This window comes from Cibotium barometz, chromosome 57 (assembly GCF_041138505.1).
Source record: "Cibotium barometz isolate CiBa-2024 chromosome 57, ASM4113850v1, whole genome shotgun sequence".
Classification (NCBI taxonomy): Eukaryota; Viridiplantae; Streptophyta; class Polypodiopsida; order Cyatheales; family Cibotiaceae; genus Cibotium; species Cibotium barometz.
Window position 1 is genome coordinate 11,159,701 of NC_141102.1, and position 21,894 is coordinate 11,181,594.

General features: G+C 38.4%; 1 protein-coding gene across 3 annotated transcripts; it reads left to right on the plus strand.

The window, feature by feature from the left end:
- Positions 1-11,443: 11,443 nt before the first annotated feature.
- Positions 11,444-15,270, plus strand: LOC147606417 (uncharacterized). Of its 3 annotated transcripts, none has more exons than XM_086792031.1 (4): positions 11,444-11,617; positions 12,054-12,230; positions 12,309-12,467; positions 14,877-15,270. In XM_086792031.1, the coding sequence occupies exons 2-4, from the start codon at positions 12,099-12,101 to the stop codon at positions 15,054-15,056; spliced, it is 471 nt and encodes a 156-aa protein (XP_086648157.1). In that variant the 5' UTR covers positions 11,444-11,617; positions 12,054-12,098; the 3' UTR covers positions 15,057-15,270. The 3 variants fall into 3 exon arrangements, with proteins under 3 accessions (XP_086648157.1, XP_086648158.1, XP_086648159.1); XM_086792032.1 differs by having other exon boundaries at positions 11,456-11,621; XM_086792033.1 differs by lacking the exon at positions 11,444-11,617 and adding an exon at positions 11,790-11,911.
- The last annotated feature ends 6,624 nt before the right edge of the window (positions 15,271-21,894 follow it).

Below are 21,894 nucleotides of genomic sequence, written 5' to 3' on the forward strand. Positions count from 1 at the left end.
ATGTTAGCACACAGGATCAGGTCATTGATATCTTCACCAAAGCATTGGGTACAGAGAAGCTCCGCAGATTCACGGCTTTACTTGGTGTACATGAGATGGAGTTGAGCTCGAGGGGGAGTGTTGAGATATCGAGCTCATCTCATGAGGTGATGGACACTGATGACCCGCCTGGGGGATAGGCCCCACACTTACACCACTGGTATGGTTGGTGAGATCATGGGTGACATGCGGCCAATGGGATGACAGGCTATGTGATAGCCATTCTAGAGACTGGCATAGTTATAGCGCCAGCTCATTTAGTTGGGTTCACAGTATAGAGAACCCTAGTATGTATTTCGTTGAGTACCTTTTTGTATTGTGTGTACTCTCATTTAGTTGGGTTCACACTATAGAGAACCCTAGTATGTATTTCATTGAGTACCTTTTTGTATTGTGTGTACTCTTATCTTTGTATATGGTGTGTTGAGTGTTGTGTGAAGAAGCAGAAGATTTTCAGCCTCTCACCTTATGTGTTCTCTTTTAGGGTTTTGTGAGTGTGTGTGTGCTTGCAAGAGCTCAAGCTCTCTTCTCCCCTGCATCTTTTCATCCTTTGATGTAACCAGATGTGGGGATGCCAAGTTGTGAACAAAGGCCAGATCTTTAGACATTTGGGATGCCCCATGGGAGTGGATGTCTCAGGTAAAGACATAGTGGACTGGCTTATGGACAAATTCATAGCCAAATTTAGAGCTTGGGATAACTTATATCTTCCCTTTCATTCAAGGGTAGTAATAGTAAACATGGTGTTGTTGGTATGCTTTCACTTCTTTACTCCTTGTATAGATTTTATAGCTTGCCTCTGGAAGAGAGCTCTAAGCTATGCTAAAGATTTTCTATGGAAGAATAAGCAGGGCAAGAGACCATGTTCCTTCCTGGCATGGCAAAAGGTGTGTAAACCCAAGAAGGATGAGGGAATTGGCATCGTAGACATGGAAACACATGAAATGGCGAGAATGCCAAAAATGTTGACTTCCTTTTTCTACAGGAGAGTCAACCTTGGACTATGACTGTGAGTTGGCAAGGCAAATGGAGGGGACTCTCTTGGATTGATAAATTTTTTTCCCATGCTCCACTTTTCTTTAAAAATATGCCCTTTGCTGAATTTCTGATTAAGAAATGGAAGAGGATCATTCCCCTCATTCAATGGCAAGGATCTCCCAGAATCACGGGAAATTCACTATGCATGTATAATGTTTGGTGGTCCCTAGTTTTTTTCCGTCCATTAGCCCTCATTGAGCCCAAAGTGAGCAAAAGGCTCAACAATAGAGGGATAAGCAGATTTGAGGATTTTTGGGATGGTCGTCTTCTGGGGTGGAGAGATGATGAACAGATGTCTATCATGTATGGTCTCTCAAGATTTTATAAGAATCATCTGCATGTAATTAGCTCAAGACGCTAACTATCAATACTTATTAGCTCACAAAAAGGTGGATCAAAGATTGGGGGTGGACAGATGGACTTCCCCTTGGTCGAGAATCAACTGCCAAGTTTTATCAGATGTTAATGCAAGAGAAGAGAGATTTTACATTTCAATACAATATGGAAAGTAGCTTAGCCGGACAAATGCTAGGAGTCCATATGTAGAAGAATTTGCGGATCCAAACTGCCAACACATACTTAGACTTTTTTGTGGAGAATCATGGTTGGAGCTCTTCCATTAGGCTGTAATCTGATGATCAGAAATATGGCCTCAGGGATATGCCCAAGATGCAAAGCAGCCATCGAGGATTTCAAGCATGCCTTTTGGGATTGCCCGACATTAAGATCCTTTTGGACACATCTCTCTCTAAATGGGGGGGGACATTTTTGGGCTGCAATGTACATGGTCCCATTGGGTTTTGGGTAAAAAGATTGGTCTAGCAGAGGAGAGTAATAGCCTTTTTGGATTTGCAAGCTTTACATGCATGTGGGAGATTTGGTCTACAAGGAACACTCTGGTCTTTGTTAATGATGGCATACAAAGTGTAGATCCCAAAAAAGTTATCTGTTTAGTGAAAGCTAACATTGCCACTTTGGTGAGTGTAAACAGATGGGAGTAAGATACAATGAAACTACTCACTAAGAGGATATTGGATTGAGTAGTTTTTGTGAGTGTAAACAGATGGGAGTAAGATACAATGAAACTACTCACTAAGAGGATATTGGATTGAGTAGTTTTTGTGGGTAGTTCTTCTCTTGATTGTTTGAGAAGACTAACCCACAGTTTGTATGTACTCTTTTCATATTATTAATATAAATACATCTTCACTATATATAAAAAAAATTTGCCATTACCTTTTGGGGCGACAAAATTCATTTTCTTTGTAGACCATCAAGCTCTTCTTTATCTAGTAAACAAAGCTTTCTCCACTAGTAGAATCACCAGATGGCTTCTAATTTTGCTAGAGTTTGACTTTATCCTCATTGTACGTAGAGGCTCCCAGCATGTATTGGCTGACCATATGTCTCGCATCCCTAAAACGAAGAGCCATCGGTGGGTATTGATGATGATATGCCAGATGCCCCCTCTTATTCCAACTATGTTTGATTCTTAAATGGAGAGAGGAAGTGGCACAATTCCTAGCTAATGGCCTACCCACCTAAGAACCAATCAACAAGGATCAGGCAAGACGCCTCATCAAAAAGCTGACCCCTATCAATTGATTGTTGTAGGGCAACTCTACAAGCAAGGTAAGGATGGAATCATGAGGCGCTATGTTCATGAGAATGAATACGGCTCTATTTTGGAGCAAGCCCACTCCAGAGTCTTGAAAGAGGACACTTTACAACATACCATTGCTTGAAAGATCCTTCTGGTAGGCCTATGGTGACCAACCTTGTTTGGAGACACTATCGAATACATCAAACAATGCGATGAGTGCTAATAGATGGCGATTCCACACAATAAGGACATGATGTCCCTCTACCCTATCATGTCCTTATTACAACCATTTGAGAAATAGGACATTAATTTTGTGGGGCCTATTAGTCTAGCTACCTGACACACCCAAGCCCAATACATCATAGGTAGCCCCCATGGACTACTGCACAAAATGGGTTGAAGCTAAAGCCACAAGAAAAGCCGACATGAGGTCCATGGCTAAATTCCTTTACAAGTGCATGATCACTCACTTTGGGTACCCCTTGGAGCTTGTTAGTGACAATGTCATGCACTTCATTAACAAAGTAATACAATTCTAGTGACAAGAATTCATGGTCACGCACTAAAAATCTTCACCCTATTACCCCCAAGCCAATTGCCAAAAAGAAAGCACAAACAAGACCTTATGCACTATCTTGACCAAGACTGTAGAGGCAAGTTGCAATGACTAGGAACAAAAGTCGAATGCACTCTGGGCTTATTGCACCGCGTACAAAGTAGCCATTAACATGACACCCTTTAGCTTTTTAGAGATTGATCAAGAAAGATTTTCTACCACCATCTTATAAAATAAAGCCAGGTAGTAGCACTGGGATATCTTGGTAGCTAGAGAAGGAGAATATATATGCTTATGTAGAAATATCTTTTGTAAACCTTACTGCAGCTTCAAGATTTAGAGAAAATGTGAGAAAAAAGAGAAAAGAAGAAATTGAATAGTATGTTTGAAGCCAGCCAGTAGAGTCAAAGGGAATATATTTTTCCCTCCTTCTCTTAGCACTACCATATCTTTCTATCAATTTGTTGAGAAGAAAAATGGTATAACCCAAGGAGTTTAAAGCACTAATTCCATCTACATCAAGAGACCCTAGACATCGACACTTCTCTATACCATTTGAAAGACCCAAATTTGTTAGTGGTAGCACCAACCAACCACAAGTTAATGGCAATAAGCTAGATACATCTACAAAAGGGAATAAACTAGATACATATACAAAGACTAATAATGAGGCTTGCATTGGTGAAGTATTATAGGTACAACAATATGGTCATTATGTACATAAGTGTCTAGAGAAGAATACAAATAAAGAATTGGATAAATTGAAGACAAAGACGATAATGATCATGCCAAGCAAGAGGGTAATTCTAGTAATGAACAAACCGACTTTGAAGGTAAACTCAAGAATCAAGTTTATTCTCGCTAGAAAGTAAAAAGAACCATAAAAGGAAAGGAAGTTTTTGTTTTACATATGACGGGAGTATGCATGATTTTATATCTTCCAAATGGAAATGGTTAAGCTACAAAGCTTAAACCACCTTCTTCTCCTATCATGTTCAATCACAATCTCACTCAACAAGAAAGCATGCACACTCAACACACTCCATCCACACACATAAGCATGCATCTAGAATCAAGCAAGGAAGAAGGTAAGAGCTCAAGATAAGAAGAAAGCTTTTCACTTGAGAGAAATGATTAAATTCTCCCTTCACATTATCAAAAGATGTATATATACAAATGAGCTTTGCCTGGTGCCCAACTTAAGTGGGTGCCCATTGCCTATCTTGTAAGATTTCTCCCTCTAGCTTTTGAGGTGTAAAGGTGTAAGAACCTCCCCTTCTGTTCTTGTAATTATTCCCCTTTCTGAAATAGAAGAAAGTTCTTGTTTTACCCTGTTTTGGCCTAGAGAGAGAGATAATCCAAAATTGAGATATCTTTGGATATAAAAATCTTCCTAGTGTCTTAAATGGATTCCCCTAAAACAGAAGTTCAAAATGAACTTTCCAATGTGCATTAGGCATTAATTGAAAATGGTGTAAGGAACCTTAGCCTAAGGGTCTACATTTTTAGAAATTTTTGGATTATGGTCCAATTAAGGTTCTAATGGGCCAATTGGATTAATCCAAGTGTTGGGATGAGATAAATCCAAAGAATAAAATAAATTACCCAAAAATGAGTAAATGCTCACATAAGATGAAGAGTTGACTGAGTACAAGGTTTATTAGTTAAAAATTATGAGATATTACTAAAAAAAAGAGATATTTTAGAATAATGATACATTTTTGACACCTTGGTAAGGAAAGGGCGACTCCTGAGGTAGGTGCCTTTTTCACATGTGTGGAAGGATTTTTAATTCAAAAAAATTGTGATATTTTTATCTCTCCTCTCTCTTACATAAATGCTCTTTCTGAGTTTTTATTATAAATTTTTTATAAGAATTCATTTTTTCTTATTAGCTTTCAACAAAGCTCTGAACCAGCTCTGCTGTGAGACCCCCGCCCCCTTCGAGGGCGCAGGCCGCATAAGCAGCATCAGCCTCTCGCGCAGGGTAGGGATTCACACTTCGAGCCTTGCCCACAGATATCCGGACAAGAGACTAGCCCGATGGTTCCTCCGAAACCGAACCCGAAAAAGCTTCCCTCACCCGGAAGGCACGTGCGATTCCACCAATAAAATCATCTAACGGGAGAATTGATCTAACGAGTCAAAATCTTAAACTAATCAAACTGATCCGACCGAACTCGAAAGTCACATGGTCAGATCAAGGAAGAGACTTGCACTTGGTCCATAGAATCACCGCTTTTTTCCTCCTTTTAATGAGGCACAGCCTCGTTGATTCCCTCCCACATAACAAGGGTCTTCCTACTAGGACTTAATCTAACTAACGTAATTTAATCGTAACTATTTGTATCACAAGAATCCCCCAATCCAGCTAACCCCAACTGGCCCATGGGTTAGCCAACCACCCAACCACTGAATTGGTGGGATTCCTTTATAAAAATTAGGTTATAATTTGCCCGAGTACCAAGGAAAAGAGTTCCCAGGCCCCCTAGTCCTAGCGGTTCTGTTGATAGACCATGGAGTGGCAGGCTGCGTCATAATACCAATCCTGAAAATGTAGTTGTTGGTACATCACATAAAGGCAAAGAGAAAGTGGTTGAGCCCCTTGGTATGCCTGATATATCTGCAGGGCATTCTCTTTGTTGATGGAGATTCTAGTGGCTCGGAGATGAGCCTTGATGAGGAGCTTGGGATTCTAGCAACAAGGACACCTGGTGTGAAGAAGGCTATGGAAGCCATGAATGCAAAGTTACAAAGATTTGGAAGAGTTAAAAATCCTATGCAGAGGTTAACTTATGATGGTTATGTGGCACATCACTATGCATATATGGCATAAGTTGTGCAAGTTATATAACCCCACATGTTTTGATGAGGCTATTAGAAATGTGTGTTGGGAGAAAGCTCTGGATGAGGAGATGGATGCATTGTATGGAAATGAGACTTGGGATTTGGTGCCATTGCCTGAAGTCAAGAAAGCTATTGGTTGTAAGTGGGTGTATAAGGTGAAACATAATAGTGATGGTAGCATAAGCAAGTACAAGGCTAGATTGGTACCCAAAGGATATGTGCAGACACATGGGATTGATTATGAGGAGACATTTTTCCTAGTTGCAAAGATGGCAACTATGGGAGTTGTGATTGCGGTGGTTGCAGCTAAAGGCTGGTTTTTACATCAGATGGATGTCAAAAATGCATTCTTAAGAGCATGGTGACTTGCAAGAAGAGATACTATATATGGATCAACCACCAGGTTTTGAGGATACAGGTCACTCGGAGTATGTGTGTAAGCTTCGTTGTATGGACTAAAGCAAGCTCCACGAGCATGGCATGACAACATTGTTGAGTATCTTGTCACTATTGGTTTTGATATGGTAGATGTAGATCACTCTTTATATGTGCACAAGAGTGATAAAGGTATTGTGATCATCACCATTTATGTAGATGATCTTATTGTTGGGAATAACAACTTGGCAGAGATTGAGCATGTGAAAAGTCTTCTCAAAAGGAAGTTTGAGATGAAGGATTTGGGAGATTTGCGCTACTTTTTGGGAATTGAGGTCATTCGTACACCTGAGGGTATTTGGCTGTCACAGAGACATTATGCATTGGACATGTTGTCCAAGTATGGGATGGCTGCTTGTAAGCCAATCTCGGTGCCATTAGATCAAAATGGTAAGTTTAATGCGGATGTAAGTTATGTGTTGGAGGATCCTACTCTGTACAAGAAGATTGTGGGGAGTTTGATTTATGTCATGATCAGCAGGTCATATTTGAGCTACACTGTTGGCTTAGACAGCCAGTTTATGCAAGCTCCGCACAAACCACATCTTGACAGTGTGCGACACACACTTCGGTATTTGAGGACCATTGTTGATTATGCATTGTTTTATGCAGTAGGTGATGGATACACATATGTAGATTGGATAGGTAGCATCTCAGACAGGAGATCTACCAGTGGATGTATGTTTTCATTTGGGAGTACTGCTGTGACATGGAGTAGCAAGAAGCAGCCCCCAGTTGCCAGTATAGAGGTAGAGTACACTGGAGCTGTGGTGGCAGCATGTGAGGTAGCTTGGTTACGCAAGTTACTTTGCTGATTTGGGGTTGCATGTGGAGAGAAAGGTTGTCATATATTGTGATAATCTTAGTAGTATATAGTTGGCCAGGAACCCAGTTTTCCATGCACAGACGAAACACATTGAGGTACATTACCACTTCATTGGGGAGAGAGTCTTCAGGTGACATTGACTTGGCCTACGTTAGCACACAGGATTAGGTTGCTGACATCTTCACGAAAGCCTTGGAAGCTGAGAAGCTCCACAAATTTTGAGATATGCTTAGACTTCATGAGCTGGAGTTAAGCTTGAGGGGGAGTGTTGAGATATCAAGCTCAACATGAGCTGACACTCACGAGGCGCTAGCATGACCGTTCGACATTTATATCACTGGCGGGTTTGGGAGCTGGCATTGACATATCTTCGTCAAAGATTCTATAGCTCGACTACACCGACTAGTCCACATCTACCCACTCCTCTTAGCGTGTTCACATTATGGACCGCTTGTATATACTCTATTATATGTGTTAGTCACTTTATCTTCTTAGTAGACCTCTTTTGTTGTGTGAAGAAGAAGAAGAATTTTCAGCCTCTCACCTTGTGTGTTCTCTTCTAGGGTTTGTGTGAGTGTGTGTGTGCTTGCAAGAGCTCAAGCTCTCTTCTCCCTTGCATCTTTTCAATAACTATCGCTATAAATAGCTAACCTACTGTAGGTAGCCAGTAGCCTAGTTTTATTAATTCTGAACCTTATCCCTCTCCATCTGTAGGTAGATGGAGAGGGTCACAATTAATAAAATTGCTATCTCCTAATCATATTCCTAATCGTAGGGGTCCCCTAACGCTATTAGATTAGGCCTACTAATCCAAGGATTAGCTCTAGGTACATAACATGCCACCATCTCATGACCTCTAAAGATATGGAGAGGGTCACAATTAATAAAATTGCTATCTCCTAATCATATTCCTAATCGTAGGGGTCCCCTAACGCTATTAGATTAGGCCTACTAATCCAAGGATTAGCTCTAGGTACATAACATGCCACCATCTCATGACCTCTAAAGATATGTTTTAGATGCATTTTTGGGAACCCATCCACTATTTCTAGTGAGAGCCATACAACTGCTGATTCAGCCGCACATTGTGCTTCGACCACTTTAACTCTAACTACTAGTCGATTTCAAGGGAGAAAATCTGAGCTAGGAATATCATTAACATTACCTAATCTTTGACATCACGACCATATTTTTTTAAGTACTGTCGCATAACTCTCATATTTTCTCACACTAGGTGCTTAATGATAAAAGGTAATTTATGTATTTTCTCATAGTAAGTGCTTAATGATAAACAATAATGTACGTATTTGGGCTTTAAAGCCTAAATCTATGAGCCAAAACCACCTTGTAAATACTAGTTTTGGACAATAGGTATCCTAGATACGTAGCCTTATGCAGCCACACATAAAAAGGTGGTCATATATGTAGTACACTTTTGCTAATGAGTTGCTAAAATGAGAAAACACAATCCCATTATCCAAACTAGAGTGTACCTTCTTGCCCTCTTATGTTATAAGACTCCCATGTGTACTGTGTGTGGAAACATGCATGTTAATGGAGGGGTTTCTTGCATGTTTATGAGGTAGAGTGTTTCTCTTATGATTAGCATGTTGTGTGAGCAATTGCACCCACATAGCTTACCATCCAAGAATTGTTTCAGGCACACTAATTGATTGAGAACCATAATGGTATAAGTGCCTATACTTTCCACCAATAAGAGGTTGAGCAAGTGAATACGCAAGTTTGTGTAGCTTCCACCACTAAGAGAAAGTTCTCTAAGGACCCTTGCATCAACAAGGATAAACAAGAGTCAAAGCCAATTTCAACTCTTATCAAGCTTGATAAACTAGTTTCAATTCCAAAGACTATTACAATGTTATATAGGTAAGTTGTTGAAAGTTTATTTATCTTACTATCACAAGAAGACATGATATATCTTACTTGGTAAAGCATTGTATCCCAATTCATGGACCAACCTACAGAGAGTAACTAGAAAGCCGCTAAAGGAATGCCTTAGTTTATCAAAATGAAATTTGAATCATGGCATTTAATACACACATTCAATACACATAATGTATAGATTTGAATCATGGCATTTAATACACACATTCAATACACATAATGTATAGATTTGAAGCTGGTTGGTTACTTAGTAACTGGGTAGGTGACAAGTTTTCAGAAAACTCACACTAAGGTATTGCTTCTCACTTGAATTCGAGATGATAGCTTGGAGTAGCAAGAAGGAGAGCGCAATGACTTTGCCATCGAAAACAAAGCTAAAACCAATGCATCCTATAAAACTATTTGGCTTGAGAGAAATTTAAGGGACATCATAGCAGCAGAGTAAGAGAATCTGATACCCTCATGGATAAACAATCAAAGTTTAATTAAATTGGCTAAAGACCTGATACTTCATGCTTGAACAAAACACATAGAGGTATGACATTAATTTAAAATATTCATGAAAAGCATGAAATATAATTTATATATTGCCCAAGTGATAAGCAAATAGTAAATATCCGAACAAACCATGGAATTCACATTCTTTCTTGGAATAAAAGAAAATCCACTTATCATTAAGGGGGAGTATAGAAATATTTATGATAAGTAGATTTTAATCTTAGTATTTAGGTTTCCAATAAATCAAATGAGAGGAATTCACATTCTTACTTGGAACAAAAGAAATCCATTTATCATTGAAAATTTATGATGAGTAAGTGGATTTTCAATTTTAATATTTAGGTTTTGAATAAATCAAAGGTTGAGAACATTAGAGAAATAGTATATAGTAAGATAGAATTTTGTGTTAGCACACTTGGCTAATTTGGTTTATTCTTTTATTGTGACTTTATGCCACCCACCTTATATGGGAATCATAACTTCTTGACTTGTAAAGTTTCTTGAGAAATTTCTTTGATAGTGACATATGGGATTATCTTGACTTGGTGTGGCACCTACCCTACGCATGTCCTTGTGTGTGTGTGTGTGTGTGTGTGTGTGTGTGTGTGTGTGTGTGTGTGTGTACATTAGGCTTCCTGGCTATAGCATGTTGTAGTATATTATTTTGATATGTTTCTAATTGTGTGAGCTACACTCTTCATGTGTGTAGCTGTAGATCCTTGTACTTACATTTTCTTATATGAGAAATCATCTTAATTTATTAATGCATGATTGTGAATGAAATACAACCTCCATTGATTTCTTTTAAACCCCCTTATCCTATTGAGAGCTAGCACAAAATATGCCTTTTCCTTATCTTTTAAACCCCCTTATCTTATTACGACCTAGCACTACATATGCTTTTTCCTTATCTTTTAAACCCCCTTATCTTACAACCTAGCACTAAATATGTTTTTTCCTTGTTATTTGTTACATACCTAATGACATAGAGAAAACATATGAAAATTGTGTTTAAAGACAAAAAAGAAGAAGGATGACCTTTACAAGGATATACCGCTTTCGGATAGCAATTTTTATGGCAACAAACACAGAAAACACTTTTATATTGAAACCATTTTCAACACTTCTACTTATAATATTGTTGTCTCATGATAGTGAAGAACACAAGTTCAAATGAATATTACGAGACTATGATAAGAAATTTGATCACATTTGCACTTCTTTTCTTTAGTATTAATACAACCCCTATGATATTTTATAGGAATGGGTCTCATTGACCCATTGAGGTGTGTTGGGTGGTGTCTCTGTGTCACATTCTTCTTTTGTGCTCAACATGAACACCATCGAACAGGGGTCCTCATCGTGGAACCCGACCGTTCTACCAGCTGAGCTAATGTAAATTTGTGTTGTTAAAGTTGTTTGAAATTATTTAAAGGTTATGCTTTACTTTCTAAATCAACGTTATTTTTACACTTATTCTTCCAACATAAAAAAAAATGTTTTAAACGAAATTTAAAATCACAATATAAGAGTTAATTTAGGGGTGTGACGTGAGAGAGAGAGAGAGAAGGGTGCAAAAAATAAATTACTATTTAAAAATTTTAAATTTCAGAAGTAGATAATAGAAAAATCTTCAATTTCAATAATTAGGTTCTTGACTACGCATGATTAAAAGACGTGTTTAGACAAAACGATGATTAAGCATAAAAACGTACGAGCAGTCGGTGGCGGTGGGTGATGGGCGACTTTGTTGTCTGTGCTGCAGGATCAAAAACTAAATGCAGTGATCGCAGGCTATGGCGGGCATCATCAGATCACTTCTCTGCAGACAGATCCTGTCGGCCTCTTCTACAACAGCCCCCTTCGCATGGAGGTAGGTGAACACCATCTCCCTTTCTATCTCTTCTTGCCGATCATATCTCTGCTTTTTCCAGCTTGGTATCTGTCCTCCATGTTGGAGTCATATCGATTGATGCTAGACTGCTTTCCACCTTTCCCAGATGACTGTTTGGGCTTTCGCAGATAAATATCTTTCAAAAGGCCTAGTTTTAGGGTTTATTTGCAATGATGCCTGTCCTCATCTCTGCACAGAAAAGTTCCATCATTTCTCTATTTTTACGGTTTTCATGCTGCACAAGTTGATTTTCAAAGATACTATTTTCATAAGGTTAGGGTTTTGAGATCATTGTTATGATGCACTAATTCTGTGAAGCTTCCTAAAGCTAGGGTTTTATGGAACTTGACTGTTGATGCTTTTTGATGATCCTTGTTGCCTTTTTGGCCTGCTTTAACTAGAGCTTTTGGTGCAGATACTTCTTCTAAATGCTCAGCTCGCCCTCTTGTAAGACCAAGACATGAGGGGATCCTTAAAGAAGTTTCGCAAGAAACACCTCTCGAATGACCCCATCATCACACTCTTTCCTCTTGGTCTATGTGGCAAATCATTGTCTGTCCATGAAACCGTGAAACACAGTCTCATTAGGAAGGTGAGAGAAGATTTATGTGGAAATTTATCCCCATGGCCTGCTTCTTTTTTGACATCACTAAGTGCAATGCTATGGTAGGGTGAAGATGAGACGAAGACTACAGAACAAGGCAGAATACCACATGTTGATCCTGCAGTGAATTCAGAAGAAGAATTAGTGCTGGTGGAGCATCCAGTGGAACCTGTGGAGATTGATCATCCAATTCGCTGCCCTCAACCTGAACCCGGCATTATCCAGGTAGGCACCTTTGGCTGCCGGTATGTCAGAAGCGTCATTTTTAATTTAATTTCATGCTCCCCTTTCTTTCAACCAATCAGAAGCCTTTGTCTTTAAGGTCTATGCAGCATATCAAGTGCCATTGCTTTCAATTTCATGTGTTTATTTTGAAGAAATGTTAGCAATTACAAATGGTGGCTTATCTTCTGTGAAGATGGTGGAATGACATAAACCTGAACTTACTCTGGGGTGGGGAATCTGCAAGCTATGCGTTTAGACTCTGGTGAACTTAAGATAAGGTTCTCCTTGCCTAAGCTCAAATATTAGCTTTGTGGGGAGAACCTTTGGGTTGCTTTTGATGAGCTTTGGGCTGGGGGACTCTTTTAGTATGTTGCTGCAAATGGTGCAAGTTACATAATATTGATAGATGTCGACTTGTTGCCTTTTATCGAATCCATGTATCCCCAAGTCATTTCTTCAAGATTGGAGTGCAAAGATTTAATCTAGCTGGTCCTTCTTGATCAAAATACAAGCATGAAACTCTTGTTTTAAAACCGATGTTCCTGTAGTTATGATGAAGGGACATGTAGCATAGTGGTTGGGTGTCTTGTTACGTAACATGTAAGTTTTTAAGTTTTGGGTGTTTTGAGTCTTGATGAGCTTTCTTCTTATTAAGGTTACGATAAGGTCTAGTAGGGATCTAAAATTTTGGGCACTAATGACGTTAGTGGAGGTCTACACTCACTATTGGGCACTGATGACGTTAGTGGGGATGTCGTAGTATCTAGTCCATACTATGCATGATGGAGTTGATGGTTTATTGTCTTGTGGATGACTACCATGAGGTTATAAATTGCACTTTCTTATAAGGCGAATTTGGGCATGTTCCTGGATTCATCTAGGTATATCTTTATGTTGTATTAGCGGACATGCAAATTTCACATTGTGAAGTTTTCGTCCAAGTTGCAGCCAGTTGATATTGTGTTAATTCTTTCTATCTTTAGTGGTGCATATGTCCTATCAACTACCTTTTTGTTGTAATAATTCTTTCTATTTGTTATGATGTGGTTAGTGCTAGGCTTCATTATGGCTGAGTCTGCCCTGCATCTCTGGAGCTCTAACAGAAACTCAGTACACAGGCCTTTGTATGAATGTATGCTCTTATGTGTGTGCATGCGTGGGGTGTGTGTGTGGGAGCATATATTGATACCAAGTTCTACACTCACTATTGGGCACTGATGACGTTAGTGGGGATGTCGTAGTATCTAGTCCGTACTATGCATGATGGAGTTGATGGTTTATTGTCTTGTGGATGACTACCATGAGGTTATAAATTGCACTTTCTTATAAGGTGAATTTGGGCATGTTCTTGGATTCATCTAGGTATATATCTAAAATTTTTATCCTAAAGTCTAGACCTTAGATTAATCAAGGCAGCCTTGCCCATCTGGATTGACAACACAGACAATAAATGTTTTTCATACTAGATTGGGAATATAAAAGTGAAAGTAGTAACTGGGTTGCTTGGGAGGAAGCAGATCTGAATAGATGATTTTATGCAACTATACGACCTTGCATATTGTTTGGCTGCTGGATGGATGCAATATTTTGTTGCCAAAGATTTACAAAGATATTTTTTTTGGGTACAGAACTCTTTACAATGCTCGCATTTTGTTTTACTTTTTCTTGTCCATCATATTGCTATCGAATCCAGCCAGCTATACCTCATTGTCCAGCATACTATGAGATTCTTTTGATTTTTTGTGTAAGTCATTATCCTGAATAGAGACGATGGGCCTTTTTTTACAGGAGTGTAGGTCACTCAAAACAGACTACTCGTACTCCTAGGATCATCATGTCCTAGCCAAACTAGCACACCATAGGGGATGCATCTTGACAATCATTGAGACTAATTTTACATTCATCATCTAGAGAGTGACACAGTGTACAGAGGAAGCCTTGCATTATCCTTGGACCTGTTTGGCAGACACAGGAGATTCTTTATTTAGACCCACAAAAGAAGAGGGAACAGCTGCCTATGTAAGCGTGTTGTCTGGACAGAGTGCAAGTGGCATCTCACCTGTTCAAATCTCAGTAGCTCCATGGAGTATCTTACTAGGCTTCATTTTTTGTCTTTTCATTTGACCCTGTATTGTGTCGGTAGGATATTATTGGGGTGCTTTCCATTACAGCACTCCATTGACAAGGTACTACAGTTGGTCTCATGGGCCATTCTTGGCTCTTCACTGACTTTTACTCTCTCTCTCTCTGTCTCTCTCTCTCAAAATCAATCAATCACTGACATGCACATATGTGTCTATCGCCCAATATGGGTGGGAAGAGGCAGGTAGGTACTGTATCTCATTGTATACTTCTTTTGTGCTAGGAAGTGTTTCTGGCTTTTACAGCAAGATGTGGAACTGTTCGCAGGATGGACGGATCTGGAAAGAGAGACTACAGTTAAGTATTAGGAGGAAAGGGCAGCTACCATTTTTGACGGAAAATGAGGTTCAAAGATTGCAGCGGACGCAGCGTAGCCTTTCAAGTGATTGCCTCATTTTCCCTTCTGCGAGCGCTCATGAACCTCCCATCACCAATTTGCTTCAGTAAGACTATCGATGCTGTAACTATATGAAAAGTCTGAGCTAGTGGAAGCTTGGATCTAAAACTGGGCTTTTGTTTCTTCTCAATGTTTGAAACGTTCATGTTAAAGATCAGGATTGAGTCTGATCATAGATCAACAGATTGTATACTTTCCTTTTCATGTAAACTAAAGTTTGACATGTAACTTTAGGAGTTTAAAAAGGATGTTTTGATCTGACAAGTGGATCCAAGTGTAAAGGGCCATTTAAGCTCTTGTAATTCTTTCAGTGGTCTAGTTTGATTAACACCATGAACTTTTGGTTTGGTTTCACATCAAACAAGTTGATCAACTGTATATCAAAAGTTGTCGGCAGAATATGACCAAGGCATCATCATGGCAAGAAGCACTTCCACATGTAGAAGTAGGTTTGTAGCCAGATTCATTAGCAAGGTTTAATCCAGCTTGCACTACCATCCAATCATCACAAACGATCAGTCCATATCAAGGGATTACCTGCATTGATTGGGAACTTTTATGAGCATTGGTTGATGGGCATATACAACCTGCAATGCTTTCAGCAAGCAACATACTTTCAAGTAGATGCTTTCATAGCATTCCCTAGCTAAACAGACAATTTGAATTGCTTTAGGAACGGCACAGCACCGGTCTGATGCTTTTTACTACAAGCAATACCTAATTAGAAGCAGAATAATCAGGAGTCTACATATGGAAAATAACATCAAGACGTGAAAGTATGAGGAAAAGGTTTTACAAATGAAATAGGTATTAAATATGCCATGAATAGAGCATCCATCTACTAGCTACATAGAGGCTCTTTTTTACAACTGTGTTGCGGTAAGATATATCCCTAGAGTAGAATGTCAAAAGTTTGCCTACAAAATGTTGATTTATGATTGTCCCTAATTGGGTGTTTGTTTATTTTCCTGATCAATTTTTAGCTTTTGGTATTCTTTTTCCCATATTTCATTTTGACAAAACATATCAATTCAACTGCAAGCTGCTTCTATAACAAAATAAAAGAAGATCAAAGTTTCATAAAACTCAGCAATTACATAAATTCTTGATGATCCCAAGTGCTATTACAAGCCTCCTTTTTTTGGGAACATAAAGTAAATATATTAAAACTAAGTCAATAGATAACAACAAAATTCAGATATAACTTCTTACATCCCCCCCATTACATTGTGTAGTAATCTGCAGATCACATCCCACGTTTTATCCTCCCAAACAAAGGAAGATTGCTCCCATGAAATATGATACCCTAGTTACATACATGCAGAGATCATAGCCTCATAAGTGCAGTCTCTAGGGGATTGTTTCTCCATAGCCTCCCCTTTTGTCCAAACTTTGACCATTGGTCTTGTACCCAAAGCAAAATTGCCTAAATTTGGGCCAAAGACAAAGAGGTGGTACTTGAAGGAGAAGTAGCTAGGGTATACTGTTGTTGCTATTACAAACTTTAAAGCCATTGTTTTGACTAAATAATAAAGCACTAGTATTAAAAAATGGTTGTCTTTGGGTTGGGAGTTTAAGATGCTAGGGATTGAACACAAGCACTTTGGCAATGTACATCAATACCACTTTGTTATATAGTTTACCCTTTGTTGATTGTATTATTCTACATGGCTATGTAGATCATATTGCTAGCCTTGGTAGAGATCAATGATATAGATGTTAGGTTAGTAGTATTATTGTTGGTATATATTTATGCTTCATGCAACTGATACCTTTTAATCGTTGATTTCTCTTATAACATAAATAAAGTTGATACCTTTTGATCGTTGATTTCTCTTATAGAATAAATAAAGTTCAGTTGATGTAGATTTATTACAATTATGTAGTTGGTTTAATAAACTCCATTTAAAAATTTTTGATGGATGTATAGATCAATCAAATCATATAAATCAATGCTCTCTCGCCTTTATATGTTTCAACTCTACTTTAGTAGTTTTCGAGGGTTTTTAAAATATAAAGTATCCTTAGGTGATTGAAGGGACAATAAAGATTCAAGTGGATGTCTTGTGATGATTCATTTAAGGGGTTAATACATAGTATGGTAAGTTTACATCAAATGTAGGTACTTTGCATAAATTCGATGGTTGTATTGCAAAGATAATTCCAAGTCATGTGAATTTGGGAGTATAAGAGGTAGATGTTAAATAATATAATATTGTTAAATCATCTTGTATCCATCCAACTATCTAGGATCAACATGTGATAAGGCATGACTTGCTCTCTGATGTTGAATTCCCAATCGTCACGTATTTTTTTTTGAAGGTCACATCTAAACATAGGTGATAATAAATAATACATCTTTTAAAATAGGCCCACACCCTCCTTTATTCTCTCACGCTTGTCTTTTACCTTTCTCCCATAAACGTTTCTTCTTTTTCTTATATGTGTGTGTGTGTGTGTGTGTGTGTGTGTGTGTGTGTGTGTGTGTGTGTGTGTGTGTGTGTATACACACATGTATATGTTCCTCCCCCCCACACATATACATATGTGTATATGTATGTATATACATTTGTATATGTGTAGATGTATATGTATTTGTATTATATATATACATATACATATATATACACGTATCCATATATATACACATGTACACATATATATACATGTGTATACACACACACACACGCACACACACACACACACATATATACATACATACATATACATGCATATATACACACACACACACACACATACATGCATACATACATACATACATACATATATATATATACACACACACGTCTGTATGTGTACGCACGCACATGCACACGCATCATGCACACACACATGTATATGTACATATATGTGTGTATACTCATATATTGATGTATATATACAATAAATACCATATGTGTGTGTGTGTACATGTATATATGTATGCATGTACGAATTAATTTATTGCACATATGTGTGTGTATACTCATATATTGATGTATATATACAATAAATACCATATGTGTGTGTGTGTACTTGTACATACATACATGTATATATGTATGCATGTACGAATTAATTTATTGCACATATGGAAAAAAAATTCAATGTATGGGCAACCATCCTATCAGAGCAAAATGGAAAATGTTATGTACTACTAGAAGAAAAAGTTAATTATATATCATATATCAAAAATCACACCTAATTTGTTTCTCAAGTGGCTTGGCTTTCAAAATCTAATGATTGTGAGTTGTTGGCTAGAAAAGAGGTAAGTAATCTTTGGTGATATGTGACTCACGCTACCTCGATTAGGAAAAATTTTGTTAGGAAAATGGGAATTTGTGTTAATTGTCTTTCAGGTACGTACTATAATCATGATACGGAATGGTTCAATGACACAAAATGATTCAATGAGTAGGTACAAGCTGACATAACGAAATAATAATCATGGAGAACTATACTAAAGCTAGAGGTATGACGATAGCTTGTATGTCATATATAGAACCTAAATAAAATGCCATATCAGTAAAAGTATCGACATCCCGTGTGTGGGGTTATTTATTCAATAGTTTATGTTCATAATTGTTTCCCAGGACATCAATGTATCTTATTACTAATTGCTCGTATGATCTTAGAGAGATAATAAGCATTTGGGGTAGTGAACTGCATGAGTGTTTTGCAATTCAAATAAACTTAATTCTTAAACACATTGTGAATCATGTTGTATGTATTCCATTCTTCTCACCCCATTGTTTTTCGTTCATTATGAGAGAGTAAGAGGGGGGATGAGTCTACTTCAAATAAGATAAATTAAACCTGGAAAATTTGGATAATTAGTTAGAGCGACTGATGTAATAGCAAAAATATTGTGAAATAGGGTCAATCGGCTACACTGAGACTACCTTATGGGGAAATTCGTTTAATATCCCAAAATTGTTTCCAAATGTGGGATGGGGATGAAACATTAATACTATCTGCATTTGGATGGGTTGATTTTGAAATAGACATGTCTATGAAGATATTAACTAGCTACATCCGGACAAAAAGACCCTATGAAGGTTATTGTTCCAAGAGCTAGAATTCTAAACTTGAAGGAACATTCCCAAGTAGATAGTTTCTATGGGGCCTAGGCCTCCTATAGGGTAACAAAGGCGTGCAAAGATATCCTTAGGCTTGATAGAAATGAGCCTTTGAGTGCAATGGTAGAACAGAGTGTAAGACCTACCATTCGAGCAGAGATGAAAGCTAGCCTTAATGATTTGACGGTGCCAAGTGGAAGGGTAGTTGCTCAAATGGATAGAAGTTACTCTAGGGATAACATGCTGATCTTCCCCCAATAACTAAGTGTAGTGGATTGTCATGTATTAGCATGTGGATCTCAATAAAAGGTTATAAATAATATAAGCTGAAAAAATGAGGAATAATGTTCAAATTTGAATAATGTTCCGAAAAGATGAGGAATGGAGCTTGACTGAAGACCTACCATTCGAGCAGGGATGAAAGTCAACCTTAGTGATCTGACGGTGTGAAGTGGAAGGGTCGTTCAAATGGATAAAAGTTACTCTAGGGATAACATGCTAATCTTCCCCCAATAACAGCTAGTGTAGTGGATTGTCATGTATTAGCACGTGGATCTCAAGAAAAGGTTATAAATAATATAACCCAAAAAGATGAGGAATAATGTTCCAAAAATATGAGGAATGGAGCTTGATTGTAAGACCTACCATTTGAGCAGGGATGAAAGTCAGCCTTAGTGATCTTACGGTGCTAAGTGGAATGGTCTTTGCCGCCCAAATGGATAAAAGTTACTCTAGGGATAACATGCTGATCTTCCCCCAATAAGAGCTAGTATATTGGATTGTCATGTATTATCATGTGGATCTCAAGAAAAGGTTATAAATTATATAAGCTGAAAAGATGAGGAATAATGCTCCAGTTTGATTATTTTGACACCTACATATACCTCTAGTATCTTGCAAGACAATTTGTAGAATTTTGTAGAACGAGCCTCCTTATCTTCCAAGTCTGATCTCGTGGATGTTAATTACCATTGAGTCAATGAGCTTCAAGTGACAATTAGAACCCTTTGTCCATTGCTTATTTTCAAAAATGACTTATAGAAGAGACTAGTTTTTACACTAGGACAACCAAACTTAAAAATGGTATGGTCTCTCGTCTTAACCAAGTATGTACACTAAGTCCTTTGATTTGACATTAAGTACAAAATAAGGACAATTTATAGGTTCCAATGCCATCTTATGAAGGATAAGCATTCATTCACGCGAGTAAGATGGATAAGTGCTTTATGGTAGGTCAGATGAGTGAAACTTATGTCCTCATGTCACCCAAGTTGTGGTGAAGTTGCTGTCGAGGTGAAAAAAGGTGTGGATGATCCAAGATACACCATGAAGTTGGCAATCCAGGTTAAGTGGTATAGTTTAGGGGACTGATCCGCAGTTGAATGTAGGGTGGTGGGAAGTTTTGGGTAGCCCTGATGGTAGATAGCGTGTCGAGGTGGGATTGAAACTAATAGGTGATATAGAGGTGCTTTATGCTGGTCCTCTATTGGCTGTGGGACCCTTCAACATTAGGTAATTAGTAGAAGCTATCCGTACCTTGTAATTGACAGAATGAGCACCAAGTCCACCATGGAATGATTTGCGTGGGCAAATAGTTGTCCCGATCTTCATGGCACAGCATGAGAGTATGTCTCAATCTTATAGAAGCGTGATTCTGAGAGATGATGCTTCTCCATGGTAAGAACATTGGCCAAGGCAAGGTTATGTTGGTGATGAAGTGGAGTCGAAGCAAATGATACATACATGGAAGCTCATTGGAGGTACGTGCAGGGTTCTCCAGGTGTGATGGGTTGTACCATGCGGGCCAGGCTTGCGCTGGTCGCCATGGTCTCCCTATCCAGAGATGTACTTAGAGGGTTGGCATTGAGATGAGGTTCTCTCACACACACACATGTGCCTCTCTCTCTCTCTCTCTCTCTCTCTCTCTCTCTCTCTCTCTCTCCCTCCCTCTCTCTCTCTCTCTCTCTCTCACACACACACACACACACGTCTCTCCCCCCCCTCTCTCTCTCTCTCTCTCTCTCTCACACACACACACACACACACACACAAACATGACTCTTTGCCCCTAAAATTCATGTGTTAACTATGGCACCAAACTCAATAATTTGTACAATGCACATTTTAAGGAGAATACCGGCCACCAGGCTTTAAATTTGGCACCTAAGTCTAGGTGCCATAGAAAATCTAGTGGCACTTTTGCCATCAACCATGGGTGCCAAAATATCACCTTTGGCTAAAATTTTGAGTGCCCCTTTTAATAACAAACCACTTTACTTTGAGTAATGAAAACATATTAGTTTTGTAAGTGCATTAAGCTTTCACAATTCAATAGACGTCTTCTCATCACACAAAATACATTATAGCAAGAGAATTTTTAAAGGCATCATAAATTATTGAAGACTTTCAAAACTTTCAAGTTATTGAAGACTTTCCATATTTATTATGCATTGTGTACTATATTATATATATTTACTATATTATATATATTATATAGGATATATACCTCTGGTCACTTAGACCCCTAAGGCTAGGTGCCATTGGGCACTTTCCTTGTTTTTTCAAAGTGCCACGTTGGCACTTTTACCAGAAAACGGAGGTGCCATTCGGTACTTGAAATTGTGAAAGGCTCCCGTGTACGGGTGCCAAATTTAAAGCCTGCCGGCCACACAAGACGGAATGACAGACATTAGTTTAAGGATAGTTTACAGATTGGCCGGGCTTGTACACAAGGGAGGCGGAGATCTCAGTGGCATTGACTCTTATGGAGGGCTGTCAAGCCGGCGTGGGAAGATCTTAGAGAAGATCT

Bases quoted from the DNA above. Each gene is read 5' to 3' on its own strand.
- LOC147606417 (XM_086792031.1), top strand. From the start codon at position 12,099: ATGAGGGGATCCTTAAAGAAGTTTCGCAAGAAACACCTCTCGAATGAC. The intron at 12,231-12,308 runs GTGAGAGAAGAT...ATGCTATGGTAG, and splicing joins AACACAGTCTCATTAGGAAG to GGTGAAGATGAGACGAAGAC. The intron at 12,468-14,876 runs GTAGGCACCTTT...AACTGTTCGCAG, and splicing joins CTGAACCCGGCATTATCCAG to GATGGACGGATCTGGAAAGA.